General features: G+C 37.4%; 1 protein-coding gene across 2 annotated transcripts in view; it reads right to left on the minus strand.

The window, feature by feature from the left end:
• The window catches only part of LOC121314958 (carboxypeptidase Q-like), a 147,101-nt gene that overhangs the window by 90,853 nt on the left and 37,265 nt on the right, over positions 1 to 18,983 (minus strand). For both annotated transcript variants that reach the window (XM_041248757.1, XM_041248758.1), the window contains exon 4: positions 11,708 to 11,915. In XM_041248757.1, the coding sequence (XP_041104691.1) occupies positions 11,708 to 11,915 (208 nt within the window). The remainder of the gene's footprint in view (positions 1 to 11,707; positions 11,916 to 18,983) is intronic.

The following is an 18,983-nucleotide window of genomic DNA, read 5'->3' on the forward strand; positions in this document are numbered from 1 at the left end:
ACACTTGTGTTAACTATCCTGGAGCCCCTTGCTGAATTCTGTCCCTGAATGTTTGTACAAAGCAACCTTCACTGGGCAGCCAATGTTTTCTTCCTTAATTACGTTATCGATAGGGAATGCCGAGTCATTGGGTGCTGAGCCAAAGAAACTTGTGATTTACAACAGAAAAAGTAGAAAAGCAGTAACTGGCTGAAAAGCTTTCAGAAATACTGTTAAAAAATGGTTGTAGGAATAAACTAACACCTCCTATATCCGTTATTGCAACTTGATCCAGAAACTGTGATTTAACTTGTGTAAGCCAACCAAGACAGCTCGATGATCTTCCATAGCCCACATACAATATTGAGGCTCGCAAATCTCAAAAGTGACCCCTGCACGAAGTTATCTGTTGTTTTAGTCCCTTGTTTTATATATGTTCACCTTTCAAAGTTCTGTTCCTTCATATGAAAAAAAAAAAAAAATTTAACTATGTATTTTTGATTCACTATAAATTGAAGCCAGTTTTTTGTACCATAGACCTTCTTATGTTTTAACACACTAGGGCACCTGCAGCCAATATGTGGTTCAGGTGGATTCCAGTTACCACTAATACAAAATGTGCACCCACAGCATTGTGGAAAGACAAATGGGCTTCACAGGAGTCAAAGTGAAAATAAAGTCTGGAAAACAAAAGGCTCAACAGCAACAAAAAACAAATAAAAATAACAGCAGTTGTTAAAAAGACAACTATTTTGGATATTGTACAGTATGTCTATGTTCTATTTATTGCCCTTGTTTTATGTGACAGATGGATTCTTTGTTTTTACCATTCACATTTTTTGAATATTTGATATCCTATTATGTATGTTTTCTGTCATTCTCTATTGTTGTTTTAGTATGTATCATTATTACTCACTAATTTCTGAACATCTCTATAAAATATCTCATTTTCAGAGGAGAGAGAAATTACAAACTAACCAAAAGGGACATCAATACAGGACACACATAATAGTATATTAAACAAGTATGAGGTGCAGATGACATACGGTATCTAATCTGGGAACCAAGGCTGGGTTTCTGACAACAGATTCCATATATTAAAGGCCAGGGCCACATAAAAAGGAGAAGTTTAAGACTGGCACTGACAGAGACAGCAGACCAGAAAAATGTGACATGTTTGTTCCAGAGGGAGTGGCAGATCTAAATGCTATGGGAGTATAAATTTACTCCCTTTTAAAAGACAAAAATACACTTCACTTACGAGACACATGCTGTTAAATATGCTGCTTTCTCAGAGTCCTCTTCTTTTAATGATTTAAATTAATGATATGTAGATTTGCCACTGTTTACAACATCCAACGACTGCTTCAATAGCAAGACTGCTTCAATAATACTTTCAATCAATACTTTTGAAATAGGCTGATCCCATTGTCATCAAGATCAATTCAGTATTTTAGACCGTACACATTTCATATTTAAATACTATATTACTATACACTATATTTAAGAATGTTAATACACTTAAAATATTCCTATATGTTAAGTACATAAGATTAATGCTGTGAAATCCAAGGTGGAATGAGCCCTGACAGTTTCAGCAAACTCCCAAATTGGAAAGGTTCCAGAACACAAATCCTCACCACAATATGGTACACCACTTTGAATGCAGATACAAAGAGAAATGGAGCCAAATTCACCTTATATAAATTACGCGGAAGTATTGGACAGTGAGGTGTAGGATCCTTTTCTGTGTACAAAAACTGTTATAGAGATAACAATTTGCTTTCATGGTTACTCATCACACATTACTGTACATCCAATACACAGAACAAAGATCTCTTACCTAAACTGAGTGTTTGTTAAAAGTACAAGCAAGCTAGGCATAGTTACAGTAGACATTTTATGGGAAGACGAACAATAACAGAAGCACTAAAGTGCTTCAAAATCACCTTGTTATAATACAGCTCAAAGGATGACAAATGCTATTCCGCTGCTAATGTTCACAGCCTAGTAAAGCACTTTGTGATGGTGGTCCAATATGAAAGGCGCTATATAAAAATAAAGATTTTTATTATTATTATTATTATTATTATTAATGACAAGTGAGTCTACATACGATTTCCAGAATAATTAGCATCCTTTAGCTTTAACAGCTAATGAGGGAGCAAAATGTTGCTTGCTGCCCTTCGATCAAGAATACAAATAAAAAATGAGGGTCAGACACTGCGACATACATGCCAACAGTCCTTATATGGTCGGGACAGTCCCGCTTGCATAGGAAGAAAGTCCCCATATTTATCCATAGAAAAAAAAATCACTTACTCTGCACAGCAGTTAGTGAAAACCACACGCTGTGCTCTTCGTGCAGCTGACACATCTGCTGATTACTAACTATACAAAGGGAAGAACACTTCATTATGTCTATTTTTACTGTCATGATGGTCATGTCGTGTTCAGTTGGGGGGATACGTCTATTATATGACAATGAGTGTTTTTTACATATGACTCCTCCCATGTGTATGATGTGTTTGACACCACCCCGAGACGAGCGTCCTGCTGAATAGTTTCTATGCTGCGTCATAGAAAACCATTGTTATAATTACACTTTGTATTGGCTTAATCCAGAACGTACAAATTACCATAATTTCAAGCTTATAATGTACTCTGTCAAAAGCAGGTTTATATATTTTTGTAGTATTAAGATCCATTATTGTTTAGATCATAAATATTGATAATTCTCTGTCAAACACTGCAATTTACTAGCTACATAATTTAAACAATCTTCACAAATCTAAGCAACAACTGTATTTAGCAAGGTTCATATAAAAATACATAATGATGACATCTCATCAAGAAACAACTCCATAATTAAACTGCAATTAAGCTGTTTATATAGTTTTTTTCAGCATGTTCTTATCTTTTAATGAATTGTGGCAGGAATTTTTTTGGAGTGCTTTCCTTTAAATATTACACTAACATATTTTAGGTGCTCTACATTGTTATTTGAGATCACACATCTAATGCTAAATTGTAATTGCTGTACAGCTATGGTAAAAAAATGTTGCATCACCCTATAAAATTAACATATTTTGCTTTATAAAGTCGAATGAAACCTGCTGAATAATGTTATGTTAACACTGTAAATTATATACTGCTTTGTAGGTCTCCATATATTTAATGAAACTCTGACAATTTTAAAATGTGACATTACGAAATCTAACATGAAATACTACACTACTATTATGTCTTCCGGTAGATGTTTGTGATATCATTTTGATTACGTGATGTTAAATAAACATCTCAGTTACGTTCATATATTTTGTTTGTTTGTTTGTTTTTTTAATTATGTCTCAATCCTAAAATGTCTAGGTGATACAAAACTTTTGCCCACGACTGTACTTTGTAGTTTTATTACACCCTTTTATTTTCCAGCCCAAAGCTTTTCTACTGCAGTTGGGTTAACAGTACATGATAGGGCAACCAGAAAACTGTGATGAACTGGAAGTCAACTAAAGTCCTGCCTCAGGGGTTTCAGATGGAACAGTGCACTGAAAGAGAGCTTACACAGCAAAATACTATAATTTAAAGAAATGAAATGGTAATTTGGTTATTTGTTTTCTTTTTTCTTTTAAAAATTTTAGTGTTAGAAGTTTGATTGAATGTCTCCATAGAACAGCATCAGTGGTAAAGTACACTAGGGAGGTCATCATCCAACTGAACTGTACACAAGAATTCACTCATCTGTCAAATATGCAGATCACCAAGTACTGTGGCTAAATGGACCAGTCTGTACCTGGGATCGACCATTTTTACCTCATTTGTAAAACAGACCAGGAATTAGGGGACTAAAACAGGTAAAGAATGCAAAAACTTCAACCACGTATTACAGTTAACCCCTCCAAGGGCAGAAAATGTATATTTGGATGTGTATGTATGCTCTTTATTTGACAGGACCTGCTGCTTCTTCAGCCTTGCCTCTTCCCAATGAATCAATGCTCTATAGGGACTTCAGCACCTACATATACCAAGTACTAAGAAATTGTGGTTGATCATATTTTATTTTGGGTTTTAGAAATAGCAGTAAGTGAGAGTATGATATAGTTGATAAATAATATAAGCAAAACCACAAAGCTCACTAGGAGAATGGAAAAATCCACATGACTGTGGAAATGACTAATACCTGTGGGGTTGTGCAATGGTGTGCAGTAACATGAAGTCTATACAGCATGCATGATGAAGATCCCAAAACTCCCTTATTCACAGTCAGACATGGAAACAGTGCTGGGATACTGTTTTTGTTTGTCCTCAACTGAGCTAGTACACCTCTCTATTTGAGATCATTAAGGGCAGTATCTGCAGCAACACCTGACCGGCTTAAAATTCCTTCCAACTTACGACTTTTAAATATAAGTAACAAGCACTGGAAAGGCCAAACCAGCGGTTCATAATAAATAAATAAAAAATGGCTCCAGTTGGGGAAAGTAATGATTTCTGATATGTGAAAAACATACAATATAGGGTTAAAGAAATGTAGCAATCAGGTATCTTTCTGGGAAATGAAATCTTACTTAAGTAAATATTTGCAAAACACAGGATCTCAGGATTTACTGGACACATTTAGAGTATACAAACATTTCAAATTATTTAATCAAATAAAGCACTATTTCTACAAACAGCAGGAGACCATTAAAAAAAAAAAAAAAAAAAAAAAAACACATCCCTTCATTTACCAGAAATGAACTTTTTTAGTTCAGAGTTTTTGATGAACACTGAAGCGTTCAAAAAATATGTTTGTCTTTGACATCTAGGTCTCCAAAAATAGTTTCAGTAATGTTAGTCTTGCATTAAACACTTAATTTCTCACATATAGTGCCAGCTGATATCTGACATATTGTATTGTGAATATGGCCTCAGGTGCAGCAAATACACATATCATATCATATCAAACTTCAAACTGTGCTGATCTGATAATGCATTGTCTGGTTTCTGTGCCTTTAGTAAACCTAACATTTTCATTCCAGTGCTTTCTACTGATAAATGCCTTGAAATAAAATGGAAAATATACAGCTATGGCCAAAAGTTTTGCATCACTCTACAGAATTAACAAATGTTGCTTCATAAAGTTGAATGAAACCTGCTGAATAACGTTTTATTAACACAGTCAATTACATACCGCTTTGTGATTTTCCATTTACTTAACAAGAAATTCACAAAAAGGAAAAATGTGACGTTTCCCAGAAGACCAGAATATGGCCTAATATCTCAAACTTTTATGTCTCTCATGTGGAAATCTACAAGGTTTTATGACCTCAACTTCGCAGCCCTACTGGTCATATTATCACGATATGGCAGTGTAACAGGATGGTGTGTGTGGTGACGTCAGACCCGGAAGAAACACTCAGTACTGCCAGGTGAAATGTGAATTGAGCTGTTGTGCAGTTTAATCAATAAACAGAAAATAAAAGATTGAACAAACAAAAAATTTGTAAATTAAAATGGCACAGTATCCAAAACGAACACAGACAGACAAACAAATGGTGGACGAACAAACAAGTATCGTGCTGGTTGTAAGCCAGCACGCAGCAATCTGTAATCTTAGTTTTTACCTCCTCCCCACACTCGTTCTCCACTCACGAACACACAACCCTGAGTGAGTGAAAACAAGCTGCTTTTATGCAGCTGTACCGAGACTCGACTGCTAATCAATCATTCAATTGGAGTCTCGGTACAACTGCACGTGAATTAATAAAGTGCAATTCCCGTGCTCACATATTATTACATTTTACCTGCACGTGAAGTGCTGTGCAATCCTCATGCCTAAATACAAATATACAATTTAAATCACTTGTGTTCACAACCCATATTATATCCTGTGTATCAACTACAAATCACCAACATTAACACACTACACGCAACATACAACACAAATAAATAGCCCAGGTGCGGGGCACTTTGCCACAGGCAGCAATATGTAAACTCTTGAAAAAGTGATTGTGGCGGTTTTACAAAATCATATACCATTAGTCATGCCGATTCTGGTTAAGAATTCAGTTCATTAGTATAGGTTCACATAACAGGTCTGAGTTTTATACTGACGCATTTAAAAGAGCAGCTACTGATCCTGGATTTTCTTGTTGTTACTGCATCTTGTAAAATGCCTTGTGATGGTGGTCCACTATGAAAGGTGCTATATAAAATAAAGATTGATTGATTGATTGATGAACTGAGGCCCACCCACTGTGCCACACTGGAAACAATGCGACTCAAGAAAGGCAATTTATTAACCGTGTCTGTTACCATGGTGATATGTAAACCACTCTCACTGGAGGAAAAATAAGTCTGCGAATGCTGGGAACCAGCAAATGCCATTTCTGCCATGTACACCGCAACATACCTCTGTCAGACGAACGCAGTACTATTATGGTATGTAGATGCACGTCCCGCTGGCGACTGTACATCTAAGCAGGTGCTTGACTATAGGACTTTGTCCAAGAGCAGACAACACATTGTCCGGACTGATTCCAACGTTTTGTTCAAGAGTGCACTGAGCACCACGTTTAACCTCCAGCGAGGAACAATGTCCTTCATAGGCAGCCAAAGCCATCTAACCACTTTCAAAATGTTTTGCCCTGCCAGGAAGCTGAGCTCCTGGGAAGATCGAGTCAATTTTACAAGGCACGCCAAATGGCTGCCAGATAGACCTTTAATGTAGAGGGAATTCCTCTCATCACCAGATCCTGCAAATCTGCAGTATTACTGACATGAGACAAGTTGTGGGGTTGAACCCACAAGGCTAACACCACGTCTGTAAGACGCTCCACTTGTACCCGTACTGGGGACACTACTGTGGCATTTTGCAAGGTGTCAAAAACACTATTGGACAGATCCCCAGACGGCTCAATGCAGCCATTCAGGGGCCAGACCCAGAGCTACAGGCTCGATGGGTCCGATGCCAAAAGGTCCCCTGTGCCTGACTAAGCAGGTCACGCCGCTTGGGCAGGCTCCACGGCTGGCTGCTCAGGAGCTGCATCAACGTGTAAACCAGAGTCCCCTTGGCAAATACGGGGCTACTAGGAGCACCTTGGCCCAATGCCCGATTTTCTCTACACACAGCAGGTGTAAGGCAAGTGGTGGGAAGGCATACAACAGTTGCCTTGGCCATTTCTGTGCCAAGGCATCTACCGCCAGCGGGTCCCGTCTCCAATTATGGAGAACCAGAGGGGTCAGTGGGTTGATTCCAGGGAGGTAAGGTAGGTAGGGAGGGAGGTATCTATCTCTGCTCCCCTGAACCTCTCCCAAATGAGGCTACCACCTCGGGGGTCGCCTCCATTCTCAGGCTCTGTAACCCTCCTTGAGAAGAGGTCAACTGCCCAGTTTTTTCCCCCCTGGGCAGATATACTGCCCACAGTGAGAGTAGGTTCTCGTGTGCCCGGAGCAAAGCTTATGCACCACGCGATGGTGACCTGAGGCCGCCTTTGTGGTTGACATAAGCCACCACTGTTGCGTTGTCTGCTCAGTCAAGCACATGCCTCCCTCATTTTGGTGACACTGCCCAACGCTACGCTGAGGCACAGATGAGCAGGCTGTTTGCACCAAGAGTGCCTTTAGACAGTGATCAAACACTGTCAAAAGGCAGTCGTGGTTCAATGCGGGCTAAAAAAAGCCCTGCTGTTGAACCAGGCTTGCACAGGGCACATGCGCAGAAGACCCAAAGGTAGGGTCTGAGAAGCTGCTTCCCTCAAGTCCAGAAGTTCTGCAACATCATTACCATGACCGCTCTGTTGAGTGCAAGCACACTCCCAGATAGGAGGCTGTCTGAGAAGGTGTGAGCGTTGCATGACTCACGTGTGCCAGTGGGAAGCTGCTGCCCAGAGCTTCTGTATTCCCGGGTGCGTGGCTCTCCCTTCGCACAGAGCCATGGGGTGAGGATGCAATGACCTCTCTATGACAAGGTAATGGGGAAAGAGTGCTGTACAGGTGATGGACACAGAACGCTCTGTAGAGCTGCAGGAGAAATGTTTCTCCACCGTATTTCTCCACAAAACTTGCATAAAATGCAGTTACTAGTGCCTCCTTTGCATGCTTCTGCCTCAGGCAGGAAGAGTACCTGCTTGTCCACAGACAGGCTGGCCTTGCATGTGTCACAGGAATAAACCCCAGTCACTGTGCAAATAGCAAGCAATGTACCATAAGAATGTACAGTTGCTTTATCAGCTTGCTAAAAACAGCAACTGGACTGTCAACAAAGCCTGCTTGGTACCAGATTGAGGATTGAAAAACCCTGGTAGGTAGCAGGTCAGAACCATAACAATAAACCGCATTAATTAGTGTAATTACAGAAGAGAATAAGTAGATATAAGTAACAACACTTATTTGTTCGTAGTCTCTTACACTGAGGTTCGGATGAAAGAAAAAATGAATATGGTTCTGTGTCTGCAGTCCAGTTATGCCCTCAGGGGTGGACATGACTGCATCAAAGGCTCTGACGTGCAGTTTTGATATATCTTATTCAGGTTATTCAGGTTATCATGAGGTAATGGTTACATTTCGTACTTGATAGGGAACAAGAGTGTTTTTATACATAGCCAAAACAAATTTATTAAACAGTAGGTATTCTTAAGCTATCCTTGGCTACAGTCCTCGGCCTGCAAAGGGAAATTAAAAGCCGAGGTATTGGATAACTGCTACCCAGGAAGGAGCACTGAATGCCAGAACCCCATGTACTTTTGCTATGGTAGTGTAAAATGTAAAACCAACGGGTCTGAATTTTATCATTATGAATACAGTATTGGGCAGCTGGCTCTTCAGAACAAATTGAGTTTCTTTGGAAAATATTATGAATAACAAATTTGACTAAAAAAATAAAACCGTGAAAAGACCAGCAGTTTTGAAACTGTAATTTTATTTTAAAAATATAATAATTGTGATTAACACATTAGAACTCCCAAAACCTCACTGCTTGTGGTTTAATATCCACTCTGTTCTATTTCCAGATGCACAGTAATGTGCAGATCGAAGTCAATGTGACACAGCTGGGAATTGTAGTGTAGATGGAAAATAGCAACAGCAACCAAAATGGGCTCTCAGGGTCACTGGCTGCATGTGTCTCTATTCGCCACAGTTCACCTTCGTAACATATGCTATTTATACCATCTAATTGTTTGCTTTCAAAACATCCCTTTTTTTTTTTTTTTTAACTTTGATGACGGCAGAGACCCAAGCTGCACTGCTAAGTGGTGATATGACACAAAGGTTGTTCCTCTTATGTCATGCAGTAAAACCGATTGACTGGGCAGCTGTTTAGATTTGCAAGAACTACAGCATTAAATTGGACATCTGTGCCGTGGCAGTCACGAAAGGATTTGAAAAGGCAGCCTTGGTAACAAGTGTTTACTATGGACTGGTTTGAAATCGTGTTTATGTTACATTGATGTGATAGTTGAATAGTCTCTACAATACCATGTTTGGTCACAGATGTGTTTACTAAAAGGTTTAAAGAGGGAAAGAATGATACAGTGTTACACACTATCTCTGCTTCATCTTACTGAGATGGCAAAGACATTTTGATCCAGAATAGCCAATACAGTCATTATGATTTATGATGTTGACAAATTATATTTGATTTCATTTTCATTCTCTGAATTTGGTTTATGAGAATATTAATTTGGATTGTAATGAATATCTTTTTTTTTTTTAAACTAACTGATTTCCCCACCTGTGTTAAAGATAAAAGGATTCACTTGTATTTAGTGTCCCCAGCTATATAGCGGCTTTTCAGTTAAAGTACCATAGTAAAAGCTGCTTGGTACTTTTTAAAATCCAGTATAATGATAATGATGTATTTATTAAAATGTCATCCTGGAGCTAGTGAAGTTCACTGTGCAATAAAAGCTGAGAATCTTTATTACTATCCTACAAAAAAAAAAAAACACTCTCCTACAACTAGGTGCCCCACTGTTGGATGGCTTTCATACAGCAACAGGAAACAGACTTGCCAGGTTCAAACTGGTACAGTATCTCTGAATGGCAAGACTTCCTCTCCACTGCTTTGGCACTGTCTCATGCACAAGTTAAACTGTGTTACCAACTATTTCACACCCTGTTACACTGTGACTAGATTTTGCACTTCCAGTGAAGCCCAGAAGCATCCCTCATGACAGATTCAAAACACAGCAGGGTGTGTCTGAAAACGAACCCGTACTCAGAGTCAGAGTAGGATGACAGGTGAGAAGCAGAGATGGTCAATAACTGCACATCCACCCAAGAATAGCATGCAAAGATATAGTGCTATTCCACTAAATTACTTTCCCAAAACACATTTTGTACCCATTTTGCAAACATGTATTTTTGTAATGCTTAGTTGTTCTTGTGGCTTTGATTTCACTTCCCTTCCACTGGCCTTTAGCAATAGAGCTGCACACTCTGTGACACCTTTCCTGCCAACACTGAAAATGTGGCTAGCCTACTGTTCATATTTTTAATACTATGTTACATTGTACTTACAATCCTGTTTCTCCAGTTGCTCAGTCAACTTTTGAATTAATTATTTAATTTCAGTAGACTTTTTAATCAATTACCATATTCCTTCAACTATGACACACTTTCTGAACCATTTTTTGCTTCTCAAAAATAGCCTGCATCTTAGAGTAAAGTATAGTGATGCGTGTATTAAAATCGCCATCAAAATACGTGACTACTCGAGTAGGCAAACAGCAATGTGACTGACTGCCAAGAAAATATGAACAAAGACAAACAAAGACGTCACTGCCAGAATGCACAAGCAGCAACATGACTTACTGCTAAGAAAAACGAACCAAAATGTTACTGCCGATCTCGATTTATCTGTGACATACAGGCAGCCATTTTCAAAGAAGCTTCATTAGCTTCCTGAGGAATTCAAAGAGCTTTTACAATTTCAGTATTTCTAACAAACAGTACCAGCTTGGACAGGTCGCAAATGCTTACCAGACCCCCCCACCATGCCAAGCAATACCACAGTCCACAATTGAGAAATCACGACTGGAAATAAGAAGCATGCTCTGTGTGATAGCAGATGGCCGCAAACTGCCTCTATATGTGTAATTGAGGTTGTACCTGTGTCGATGCATATTTACATCATGTTTTGTTTTTTACTCAAATTGAGGGTGGGAAATTTGATCTTAAATTCAAGAGTGTATTAAATTCAAATACTTGGTAGACTTTTTTATAAATTATACAATTTCTCTTTAATATTATACTTCATGATATCAAAGGTTTCTTGAGTGTGCTGTTTTACTTAGGACTGCTTTAATTTTGCCTGGCAAAAACGTTTGTGACACTGCCATAGCTATACCCTGTATTAATTACGGCATTACTTAGATTTAATCTATTTAATGCCTCAAAAGGTCTGTCCCGTAAAACTTTATTTTTTTTACCAGCTGTTTGCAAGGATTATTCAGAGCTGAATTTGGTGATCATTTATTACAATACTGTTGATCTCAACAGCAGACATAAGTTTCCACTGAAATATGAAGCTTGTAAGAAAGAATTGAAGAAAAACAACATTCTCCAGCTTAAAGAAAATGCTGACCAATTAAAATGACTCTTGAAACACAACAACTGAAGCTGATAGTTGCAAGAACCAGATACTGAAAAAAAAAAAAAAAAAAAAAAACACTAGCAGGTAGGGATTATGCTGACTGCATATGTACCAAAACCCTTATTTTGTTTTTAAAACCAATGCACAGACCTGTTCTGGGAACTTGCTGCCAACAATTTCTGCCACTGTGTTGTAGGAGTCCGCATCTGGGTAAGTCTTGGCTCCCATCTGCAGATGAATCACTATCTTGGTGCCTTGATGTGCCATGCGTGCCATCATCTCAGCATCCTCCACTGTTATACAGGCTGTGGGGATCTTTGGCACGCCAGGGCTGTAATCTTGCCATCCAGTGTGTGGACTAAAGAGAAACAAAATATGGACATAATATGCAGAGATTTGCATTTATTTTGATAATTTTGGACCAAACAGCAGGCAAGCATATTTGTTTTCTGACTTTGTCTTGGCCCAGATGCAATGCTATATAGGCTCAATATCGAAGGAAACATACAACAAATTGCAGCTCTTCATATTTTTTATTCTGGTTGGATATGGACAACATTATTGTTATAATGGACCCTATTCACAAAGCTTAAATACCCAAGTTATTTAAACAACTTTTTTTTTTTTTTTTACTTATTAAAAATGGTATATTCATTACACTTTTAGAATGCTATTAGATTTTGTAAGATTCTAGAAGTTTTTGGAGTCTGTTTTATAAGTTGATACATTGCGTGTAGGCTGTCTGTTATTATTGTAAGAGACACCCTCTTGTGCAGCATAATGGCGCTATTTGGATTGGCATTCTTTTTATTTTTGAAGGGATGGCCCCAATCTTTCTTTCTTTTGTAAGGTATGCAACTTCTCTGTGGTCCCCCCCCCCCCCCACAAAAAGACTGAAGCTGTTTTTTTTTGTTTAAGCGCAAAGCAACTTTAGTGTGAGCTAATTGTTTTTTCACTAGATTTTACATATGTTGCGTTTCCAAGGATATATATATATATATATATATATATATATATATATATATATATATATATATATATATATATATATATATACTTTTTTTTTTTTTTTTAATTTATTTTTTTAACACTTTCAATACATAACTGTGGAAATAATAATATAAACCCATTCTTAAATGATAAGTTAACAGCATTTATGTGTGCAGGCTCAATTATTGCTACCGATGGAAGGTTAAAAAAAGAGGTGCCTTGCCATAGGTTACAGGTACTGGAAAAAAGAAAGGTGCAGATTCTGTCCGCATAGTTTCCACTGAAAATATGAAGTGGCCAACTTAAAAGGATTATAAGATATTATCAGGAGTAGGTGCAGTGGTGGGTTGGCAAATTCATAGACATAACAGGGAGGCTTCAAATTTCAGAAAAAGTCCAAATCGCTTTTTACCCATTACCTTCTTAAGAATGTCAATTTTCACACAGTAATTACATTAGGCCACAGGCTCTTTGTTATAACAATGATGCTTAGGGGGTGTGAGAGGACATTGTCACTAGCAAGATGTTTCTACCAGGAAGTAGACTCAGACAAAAGAAAGCTGCAGGTTTAAACATGTTTTTACACACTTTAATAATACAATAATAACAAAACAAAGTAAACAGGCACAATGGCCAAAACAAACAGTTAAAACAAAACTATATATATATATATATATATATATATATATATATATATATATATATATATATATATATATATATATATATATATTTATTTTTTACTCTGTGGTTGCAGACTGAGCCGCTGCTTTCAAAACATAAACACGGCTACATAAACTCCCCTACACCCCAACGATCTTATTATCTATATACATATATTTACACAACACTTCACAACACATACCCTCACCAACTAACACCAACATAAATTATCTCCTGTCATTCTAAATTCACCCGTGATTGGAGCTTAATTGATCATTTAATCACTTATTCAATTGTAGACTCCAGCCACATTTCCACGTGTTATTTATGGCAAGATAATACTTTTTAAAAGAGAATGAAAATGTCCAAATGTTTCTCATCATCTGATACACCGCACTAGTAAATGAGATACAGTATACCACTTAAACTCAAGTAACACTTAAGGGTAAAATTAAGGGGAAATGTAAGGTTTCACCAGCCTATACTGAAACTTTAGTATTTTTACCAGCCCATGAAACTAATCCTCAGGTAAGTGGATTAGCAATTCCACGTAACAGATGGAAAAGTAGTTTATTATAGACATCAGGCTAAAAATATCAAACTTCATTTTGAACCTCCTTACCTGTGCATCTAGTGTGCTGCTGTAGTAATTACATGACTGCTTGCTCCATAAAGCACCTGATAGCTTAATCAGGAAATCAAGGAAGCAAGCTACCTTTATAACACCAAAGATCATTAGCATACAGAAATGTCTATAATTATGAAACACCCAGTATCTGCCGGCAGACACTGGCAATTCCTGTTTCCAATGACTAGAGGAGCTACATCACATCTAAGGCAGACTTACAGCTGTGTCTGTGACATGGGCATTGGCGTCTCGCTATCTCTGTGCACATCTGCTACTGTCCACTGAGGGAAATTAGCACAAAGCAGGTGAAGAAATGACAGCAGGGTTGTGGCATTTTTGTCAAACAAAATTTTCCTACTCCCTAATCAAGCAGGGGCACATCTGTTTGGAATAGATTTAAATGAATACCTACCAAAATCTGCAGCAATCTAACTTGGTTTTCATTAAAAAAAAAAAAAAACTAACTTAATAGACCTCCTTGAATGTAGGGTGATTATAAATGTATTTCATGTACTGGTTTTAGTGGCTTAAAATCCAAACCATGTATATAACTAACTGCTTCAGGCTATATTGGCAAACCAAAGAGTCAGGCTTGACAAGTTCACAAACAATCAGCAATTGATTGAACATAACAAAGAGTCATTGGAACATTTTATAACATGCAAAAGTTTCACTGTTTTCTGTAAATTAGTATTCTGTAATATGGATAACAATTGCTCTTGAATAATCAAATCATGTAATTCCAAACCTAATTTGAAACCAGCACCTGTATACTATATTTCTCTATCTTTTTTTGAACAACTACACTATACACAGCAGTCTACACAAGTAAAGAAGTATGATCCCCACTTACTGTAAAACTAGTACTTGCTAATATTATTGAAAATAGAGTTTCATTGATAGAAGGTAATGTACAGTCACAAACAAAAGTATTGGCACCCTACACTTAAGATAATTTAAGAAAACGTGTTAAACACAAGCATTTGGTGAAAATTAGCCACTATTTAATATGAAAAAGACTAAAATACAGTTTCTGGTAGTTTAGCAAACAACATGTACAACAAAAACAAAAGCACTAAAGCAATTTCAAATATTTATGACAAAAGTATTGGCACCTTTAAATTAAAAGTCTGTAACAATGTAAAATAACTAACTAAATATATATTCATTGATTGAAAACAATTGCATAGTAACTTATCTGCATTATAAAGTCAAATAGCCTAGCCAGAACAAGAGGTAATTATTTCCAGAATCTCTTGAAGAAGAATGTTTTGACAACACAGCAAATTATGGTCAAGGCAAAGGAGTTGGATTCACGTTTGAAAAAAACACTCGTAGCCAACTATAACAAAAGAAACTAGCTACAGAACAGTATCAAAGAAATATAAAATACCCAAATCACTCACAAATACTTTCTTTTTTCAAGGGACAACCTCCTGGTCCTTCCAGTTCCTTGTATCTTAAACCAAGCGAAGGAAAAGATTAGCGTTTCTCTGGCTTGCAGCTGCTACCTTGTTTACCATCCAGGTCAATACTTTCCTGCAACAGAGTCTCGCTTCCATCCAGGCTGAACAACTTTCCGACCTCGGAAACAAACTGTCAGGCCAGCACGTCCAGATGCTTTTTCTTTCGCTATTTAGCACCCTCACAGATCGAGAGGGTGATTTACAACCAGAACTCATTGTATTTCTGTCACAATCAGGCATAATATGCAAGAAAGAAGAACTGTGCAAGGAAAGGTTGTGGACACCTCACTGCAAACCACTTTTAAAGAAAATTCATGAAACAAATCGTCTCGAACAAGTCAAGAAATATAAAATATAACTTTTTTCAAGAATTCACCATAGTATGTTTGGAGGAAAAAAGGGGAAGCCTTCAATGAAGAAAACTTTGATATGGTGGTGTTTTAGAGGTTCAGGGACTTGAGACATTTATGCGATTTGAAACAAAGCACAATGACACCACCTGCTCGTAGGCTGACTGGCAGACAGTTTATCTTCCAACCCAACAACGACCCAAAGTATACACAGCTAAGTCAACTATTCAACTGTCATGCTGTGCCAAAAACTGCTCACGTGCAATGTAAAAGGTCAAACAAAACAAAGACACAAACACATAAAACAAAGCAAAACTTAGGTCATGCTGGACAGTTGCCTTCACTGATCAGGATCTACCTAATTCGCGATTTCGCAAAAATGGGGAAATTGAGGGGTCACCGCGAAATTCACCTCTTTTAGGCGGCCAATGCATACTTGACAAGTGCAGAGAGAAAAAAAAGAAACCCAATTTAAATGAACTACTGCACACCGCATGCGACTCAAACTACGTATCTTAATTATGTAGATAGGCCTTTTTAATTCCTTTGTATTGCACTTAGGCAAAAAAAAAAGTCCTTAGACAAATACCATTTAAAAAAGATACTCCAAAGCAGTTGAGTTTCTTATTTACTGTTCACATGACAACGATGTTTTAATTAACCCATCTAGTTTTCAGCATTGGAGGTAAAACACCAAAAATGGACAACAAAAGCAAAAAAAGCAAAGCATATTTCGGCTGAGGATCGTGTCAAGAAATTTTCCAAAGAAACTTTACATGCAGATGGAGGTAAATTGTTTTGCACATCTTTAATGTAACTTTGGAGAAAAAACAATCAATCGCTATTTAGCTTCAGAATCACACATTAAACAAAAAAATACTAGAGTCTGCTAAACTGAATGTAAAACAAATCACAGCTGTTAAGAAAACAAACCTGAAAGTCAGCGCAGACGAACAGTATTCCTGTCAGTTGTAGCCAAATTAGATGAGTACTACAGGTATTATCTAGCACAGCCACCTCGATCCAAACAACCTGCTGCTTACTTTTAAATGCAGTTACAATGTTAGACCAAAATAGGCATGTTTTCATTCTTTTCACTCCATACTAATAAAATAAATCCCTGGATGGGACAAATAACATGACAATGAACGTGCTGCATATATGGCCATTATTAAGAATGCCAGATGCCCTTGGGTAACCGAGTTTTTGGACTGTTTCTATTCGATTTCCACATCTGTATAAACAGGTCCGCAAAATGTCAGAGAAATCCTGTTATGATTCCATAACCTACACATGAAAAATATGTAAATTCTCTGCAATTTAAGTAGACTCCTACCTATAACACTTGTTTGTTTTAGTTTCTCTTTCTTCCGTCTCTCTCGCTCTCTTTCTCCTTTCAACAACCACTCCTTCAGCCAAAGCTGTGTTTTTTATACATGTGATCATCCATTAAATGACACAAACACAAACAAATATTTCCCCTTGGCAACATCAAGAGTTCACCAAATCAGACACTTTTAAAAAAGAAAAAACACACAGCAGGTAACAGTATGCTAAAACATTTGTATACCCTGGGAACTCACTTCCCCTAAATGACCCTTAACAGATTGTTTTAGTCTAGACAGGCTAATTGAATGGACAGACTTGTCACAATGTGTTTAAGGTAATAATGATCATTTGAATTACTTGCAAGTTCAATGTGTCTGCTGAGTTCCTTTGAAAATCTGAGACAAAGCACGTTTAGATTGCTACAGTGCTATGTTTACTGCATTGCATAATGCACAATGCACTGTATGTGAAATGTTGATTAATTTCTGTAGTCCTGCATAGCATTGCAAACACATGTAAATTACACACATCAGTGGGCAACACCACATGTACATTCCCCTGGATTTACAGGTATCATCTCATTTGAAAATGTAATTCATCAAAGTTAGCTTTACATATTTAAAAAAAAAAAAAAAAAAAAAAGCCGTCCATTGCTAAAGCTAATGACAAAAGCTTGTACATCTCAGTCAACCCATGTGGACTGGAATATGCTAATCCACGTCCTGCGTGATTCCTCAGTTAACACAGAGGTTGATACTGGATTCAAGGTACTGATGGTTGGCTAGATGGTAGTCAGACTGATGTTTCACCATCCACCATCCACAATAGCAACCATCTGGCCCCCAGCTTCTTCTAACCTAAATATGGCCAACATTATGATTCAGATTTCATCCCATGACCACTGAGCAGCTATTTCACCTCCCCTGAACCTCACATCATCCCGTGTTTATTAAATGCAGGTTAAACTCCTGGAACTCTCTTCATTGGTATCCCTGATGATCTCCTATGCTGACACCAGCTGGGCACACTGGCGAGGAAGGGAAGCATAATACATATCAGATGGACTAGTCAGGCCACACCTTTCCTTCAGAATACAAACTGGCAGTGCTGTCATGTATATTGATTGAAAAACTGCTGACATACAAAGACCACTGTGGTTGTCAGGCACATTCCTACAGCCGTGACCAAATGTTGAGATTATCCAGTACTGGCAGTACCCAACTACGTAAAGTGGTTGTCTGGTACTAAAGTATTCAGCTGTGCCCTTTTAGCAAATGAATCAGGGATGCCCCGTTCACTGCACATTTTTAAAAACAGAAATAGGCTTTTTTGTTAAGTAAGGCTTACAAATTGATTTTAGAAATGTATTTTTACTTTAAACTAAGAAGTTTGGAATTATCATTAGTAAGAAAAGCACTGTTTAAATAGCAGTTATTTTAAAGATTTAACACCAAACAGCTGCTTAACCTAACAACAATTCATTCTTCTGTAAAAAAAAAAAAAAGAAAAAAAAGATAACAAATGTACACACAATTAATTATTGTAATTTATTCTTATTTTAGCATCTTGATACTGTGCTGTATTATTTGCTGACATATCAATAATCAATTCTACTATAATTTATTTTGTATGCAAATCTTGGTATTGTAAATTACTTTTGGTATAACTGTTGTGCTTGCTCCTGGAATAACATATTAGTGTATGGTAAACAATAAGTTTCCCTGTTTATTAGATCCTTTCGATGTGTATGACACATACCGCGAACTACTGTACAGCATATAAAATCGAGTAAATAGTATGATCCTTAAACAGGACCAAGACGTAGACAGACTTGTATGTATGAGTATTTTTGGTGGCTATTATTATGCATACAGACTTCCCAAAGATGTGAGAGATTATCTCATTGCTTGTCATATTACCTACATTACCTGGTAAAATGAACAGCCCACAGCTTCCAATATCTGTAATCAGAGACTCATAACGTGTTTTCATAATCTGTT

This window comes from Polyodon spathula, chromosome 4, assembly GCF_017654505.1.
Source record: "Polyodon spathula isolate WHYD16114869_AA chromosome 4, ASM1765450v1, whole genome shotgun sequence".
Taxonomy (NCBI): domain Eukaryota; kingdom Metazoa; phylum Chordata; class Actinopteri; order Acipenseriformes; family Polyodontidae; genus Polyodon; species Polyodon spathula.